We start from the raw sequence: 6093 nt of genomic DNA on the forward strand, positions 1-6093 counted from the left end.
TACTAGTGGCCAATAGGTGTATGAAAAGGTGTTTGGCATCACTAATCAGGGAATGCAAATCAAAACCACAATGAGCTATCACTTCACACCTGTTAAGATGGAGATTATCAAAACAACTAAAGGTGGCAAATGTTGGTGAGGATGTGGAGAAAAGAAACCCTTGTGGGAATGTAAACTAGTACAGCCATTATGGAAAACAGTATGGAGATTCCTCCAAAAATGAAAACTAGCACATGATCCAACAATCCCACTTCTAGTATATACCCACAGGAATTGGAATCAGGGTCTCAGCGAGATACCTGCACTCTAATGTTCATTGCAGCTAATTTACAATAGCTAAGACACGGAAGTAACCTAAATGTCACTGATGGATGAAAGGATAAAGAAATGGAATATTAGTCAACCTTGAAAAAAGAAGCAACTCCTGCCATTTTTGACAACATGGATGGACCTGGAAGACATTAGGCTAAGTGAAATAAGGCAGACAGAGAAAGGCAAATACTCACTTATATGTGGAAACTAAAATAGTTAAACTCATACAAGCAGAGGTTAGAATAGTGGTTGCCAGGGGTTGGGAGGATGGAGAATTTGGGAGCTGATGGTCAAAGGATACAAAGTTTTAGTTATCAAGATAAATAAGTTCTGGAGATGTAGGCTACGACATAGTGCCTACAGGTAACAAGACTGTATTGCATACATCACATTTGCTAATAGAGTAGATATTAAGAGATCTTACCACAGAATAATAGTAATAAAGGAGGTGAGAGAAAACTTTGGGAGGTGATGGATATGTTTGTGGCCTTGATGGTGGTGACAGTCTCAAGGGTGTATACTTATGTCCTAATTCATCAAGCTGTGTATGGAAAAGTATGACATCATCGTTGATTCTTCTGCATCTTGAAATACGCCGTGTCCTCATCACATGAGAAAATTTTGTAACTATATATGGGGACAGATGTTAACTGGGCTTATTGTGCTGATCATTTCGACATATACTCAAACATTGAATCATTAAGTTGTACCCCTGAAACTAATATAATGTTGTATGTCAACTTTACCTCAATTAAAAAAACACAACAGACAAAATGATTTGAATATTGTAAAGGAGTTCAGTGAATCCTTGAAACTGCCCCACTCCTATATGGGAGTTACAGGAAGCAGAGAGGATGAAGGAAGATGGAAGAAAGTTGTACAAAAGAGTATTCAAATTAAAATCATTTGAGTTGCTATCAGCTCCTTGTGGCAGAGTTGTGTGAGCCCTGATCTTCTTTCACATTTATCCTGGAAAAGCATACTTTCAGATCCAACCCATAATAGTTCATCATTTGCTCTAATACGAAAATCTCAACTTAATAAATAAAACCAAAACCATCCCTTATGTATGAATAAAGTTAGTGAACTTTACAGAGAAAAGAGCATATTTGCACAATCTCAATAAAGGAAACAGAAGAACTGAATGATGATCGAGTCTCAGTCAAGCTTATCTTTGAAAGCCAGTGAAGCCAGGATATCTTTTCAAGGATGTGTGTAGAGCTGTCAGCCTTGGAAGATAGAAATAGTGGCCTCCTCTAGAGCAAAGGACAGGCTTGCTTACTGCCCAATATAATAGAAATAACACCCCTCCCTGGGGCAAAGGTCAGCAGACTTCCTGCCCATTATCAAAGATTTGAGTTCCTTAAGCTCTGAGTTCTTGCAACCCTCTGCATGTCACCTGGCCCACTGTGTATCACCCTGTAGGAAGTGGGATTTAGTGAACTGGTGCAAATGTTGATACTCTGGCCACTAGTATTGTTGTGTCATTAAGTCCTTTGTCTCTGACCCATGGGTCTAGTTTCTTTTGCCAGCATCTATAAGACCATGGTAAGCTGACTTATTAGCTTGCAGATAAGGTAAAATATCATACCTTTCACGGTTCCTGACAAGCCCTTAATGTAACTAGTACTCTTAGGAACAGAGAGCTATCCAGAACAATATGTATGAATATTCTTCATCGAAGACTTCATGCAACCAAAACTTTAATAAGTCTCTCTGATCTCTTTTATTTCTACCCCAAGTAGAAGGAGAGGCACCAAACTATTACAGACCTAGGGCTTGTGCAAGCCACCTGGAGACCTAGTGATCAGAAACTTCCCATGGGGAGCAAAGACAGATGGGCATATTTCCAAAATGGACACATATGCCTCCTTATCATCCAAAAGACAGTACATTATCTTAATTTATGATGATTTCATTCACTAAAATCTTGTGATGGGCCAAAGATGCACATCTAAGAAGAGTGAGACACATGGCAGTTGTAAGCAGATTAACACATTTGGTGAATATCAAACACTGAACTAAACAGTGTTCTAATCTATTATAAGGTACAACAAATTTAATTAGGTCAATTAAATGATCTTTAATGGTATGCCTGATTATTACTCTGCAATAATAAACAAGAAACTCATGTAAATAACTATAATTGGTCTTACTTTAAAATATAATAGTCAAGACTGTTTGAGATAAGCTGGAGAGAAGGAAGGGGAGAAATAGATAAAAGTTAGCTGCTCTGAAGCCACTCTCAAGACCCCTGGATCTACATGTAACCCAGGAGATCGAGGCAGATGGCTGTGTGCCTAGATCCTCCTGCACTGTGCTTCTCAGGGATGTCACGGAGTTGAAGCAGCTTCCTAAATCATGTTTACACGTCCATGTGTACAATACCCCTGACCATGGGGAAGAAACACCATTCAATCATCCTTTACACCCCTCTAATTAACAATTAGATTTCAGAATCATTGTATCATTACATGATAATTTATTCTTCAAACCTGTAGGATGCCAAGCTAAAAGAAAATCAAATTTCAATGGCTTCTTTTCTTTGAAGGACCAAGATGTTCTTTCACACTTGGAATCCGGATTAGAGGATAAATCCATCAAATCAATGGAAACAAGTTATGAAATGGACAGAGGGATATTTCATTCATATATACACAGTTTGTACTGTGGCAAAAATAGAGTTATATTTTAAAAAATTAGAATTTCTTGAAATTTTAGAGATTTTAAAGACTTTGTTCTGCTTATACTCCCTTTGGTTTACCAAATCAAACTCACTCTTTAATGGGCATTTCTAGCATTGAGTGCTAATAACAGCAGCTTTTTTAAATTCTTATTTTTCCCAGGTCAAACACCAAGGGTAGAGGTCATCAAAAGATCAAGTCTAATCTACCTACGGGTGTGGCAGCCTTAACTATGGATGTTCAAGCCAGACATTGCCAGAAGAACTACATCTCTTCACCCATAGGTGAGTTTTTACTAGTAATCACAGAAACTTAGGGATATCAAAGGAAATTTTTTATTAAGAACCCAAGTTATAGATTCCTCTCTTAGGTTCATTACTTTGAATTTTTGACTCAAATCATATATATCGATTGGACCATGTTCAATTCTATGATCTTTAGAAGATGCAACCTACAGCTGAAGAGAAACAGATACAACACCAATATCTTATCCTCTCTGAAGCCAAACTGAGAGCCCCTGGAGTCAGAAGTTTCCAAGAAAAGAAAAAGTCATCCATCTTCGGAAGAGAGACAGTAGAGGTTAGCCAAACATTCAACTTTAAATTGTTAACATGACTTGTTAGAATGTGATGGAGCACACCTTCTAAGTTTCATGATTTTTCTCCAGAATATTGAGATGGATGACCTTGAAGTCCAGTTTCCCCATAAATGTATTTATTCCATGATAAAATTAATTTCCCTATAATTACCATGAAAATGTTACGTCATAGTCTCTGACTAAAAGGAAACAAAGCAAATTGAGCAGTTGAATAACAATGTAATTAATTCCATACAAGGATCTTTACTGCAGCGTTATGTATAATAGTGAAACTGGATGTAATCCCATTTCTATCAAAGAAGAAGTAAACAGATTATGGTATTCCTGTTCTTTGGAATACCTCTAAAACATCTAAAATGGTAAGTTAGAATGATGTGCACTGATAAGGGGAGACGTCTATGATATATGATTTGGGAAACAGCAAATTGCAAAACGACGTAGTTATATAATTTATGTTAAAATACTTTATGTGTATTTATAAATTCATAGGAAATTTCCAGAAGAATAAACCCCACCCTGTTAACAATAGTGGCTTCTGAGTAGGGGAGTGAGTTTCAGGGAAGGGGATGAAAGGGGTGGGTTTCACTTTATATAGATCTGTGTACTTTGACTTTTTTTACAATATGTATTTCTTTCATAATTAGAAAAATGAGTGATGTAACCATTTGGTGCAGGGCAACAGTATTATGTTCACCAGTCTCTGTACTGTATGTTACTGCACAGCACGGACTGTAGGAGAAAGCCCAGAGGAGCAATGAAGACAAAGAAGACATGACACCTGCAAAAAGTCAGTGGAGTATTTCTACGTAACAAACCTTCCAGGTGAGTGACGGTCAGTATCTTCCACTGATCCAGCTCTCACAATAAACCTAGAACATGCCCAAGGTAAGCTGGAGGACTACGCCCCACTAGTCCATTCCCTGCCCAGGGCCTGTTTGTGCAGGGTGACTGCCATCAAGCAGACAATGAACTCAGGATGGAGCATGTGCCTTTGGGGAGGCTGGTAGAGAGGGACAAAGTGGAACACCAGCTAAGTGCACACACCTGAGAGGTGGAGTTCCAGGAGGAGACTCAAAATGTACCAAGAAACTGCGTGAAGGGAGCTACTCGACCTCTCTGAGCCTCAGTGTCCCCCCCTGTAAAATGGGGATGACAGGCCTACTTCACAGACCTGTTGGGGAAGATACATAAAAGTGCCTGTGACAGCCAGTGTCCATATTATTAACAAAGCCGTCTCCGACTTCAGAATAATCAATGAAAAGAATAATGTTGATGAGACCAAAGACGAGATGCTCAGCTTCATAACAGCCCCAGCAGCATGAGAGTGAGAGGAGCTCCGAGTAAGTAGGGTTCTTCACAGCTCCACTAGAGAGGATGAACATGGGCTACACCAGGATAAGTGGCTGTTGTACAGTGACTCGTGTAGTGAGGGTGGGTCCCTAAAGACACTGAAATCCAGTTACACACAGTGGCTCCTAGGAAACAACTAAAAGCAATCAACGCAGCAGATAGGAATAGGAAGGGGGCGAGCAGAGGAGGGTCAGAGCCACAAAATCTGAAGGAAGACACTGAACCACGATGAGTTCCCAGCTCTGTCAACAGCTGCTGTGGTGGCACCAGGAGATCAAACGTCTGAGACAGCCATTGTGGGGACTGCTGGGAGCAGAGTGTTCACTGCAGCCACACCCCAACAGCAGTACATCGGAGCACACACACCCTGAGACTTTCCTCTCCATTAATCCTTGTTTAAAGATGATGAGGGCCGGCCCCGTGGCTTAGCAGTTAAGTGCATGCGCTCTGCTGCTGGCGGCCTGGGTTCAGATCCTGGGCGCGCACCAATATGCTGCTTCTCCGGCCATGCTGAGGCCGCGTCCCACGTACAACAACTAGAAGGATATGCAGCTATGACATACAACTATCCACTGGGGCTTTGGGGGGAAAAAAATAAATAAATAAAATCTAAAAAAAAAAAAAAAAGACTTAAAAAAAAATAAGATGATCAATATCCTCATGTTACAATGTCTCTTTCCAACCCTTGTGGACGAGTGTAATCAGAACCCCCTGAAGAAGGCACAGGCCAGAATAGGATGGAACACTGAGGCCTGGGGGAGTCGCACTGCACCTGACCACACAGACTATCACCCGGGCCTATTGAACACAAGAGAAGAACTCAAGGATGTGGTCTAATGAGAATTCCCCATCTTGCCACATTCAGAGACACTACAGAGTTTCTCTTCCATTCTTTACAAAAATGTTAAAGAATTCATGTGTCATTAATTCATAAAGGGGCAAATTCTTGACAAAGTGACAGGGTCTAGATTCCATGACCAGGTTTTTCAGATGTTTTGATAATATCCCACATTCTGGAATCAGAAATGTAACCTATTGGGATGTGTAATATAAACAAGGACTTTCTTATTTAATCTTCCTTATATCAGTACAGACTCATGGATATTTATTTTATTCTCTGGGTAATAATCCAATGCTACCATTATTTAT

The 6093-nt window shown here is 39.9% G+C and overlaps 1 protein-coding gene across 4 annotated transcripts in view; it reads left to right on the forward strand.

The window, feature by feature from the left end:
• LOC131411589 (ral-GDS-related protein-like) overlaps positions 1-5049 on the forward strand; it is a 259398-nt gene extending 254349 nt beyond the window's left edge. For 2 of the 4 annotated variants that reach the window (XR_009221600.1, XR_009221599.1), the window contains exons 9-11: positions 3159-3280; positions 3438-3575; positions 4318-5049. Coding sequence is in view for 1 of the 4 variants with exons in the window: in XM_058550611.1 (XP_058406594.1) it covers positions 3159-3280; positions 3438-3457 (142 nt within the window). In the remaining 3 variants the exon portion in view is untranslated. Of the gene's footprint in view, positions 1-3158; positions 3281-3437; positions 3576-4317 lie in introns of those variants that run through there. The other 2 variants (XR_009221601.1, XM_058550611.1) reach the window with 2 other exon arrangements.
• Positions 5050-6093: the final 1044 nt, after the last annotated feature.

This window comes from Diceros bicornis, chromosome 11 (assembly GCF_020826845.1).
Source record: "Diceros bicornis minor isolate mBicDic1 chromosome 11, mDicBic1.mat.cur, whole genome shotgun sequence".
NCBI lineage: Eukaryota > Metazoa > Chordata > Mammalia > Perissodactyla > Rhinocerotidae > Diceros > Diceros bicornis.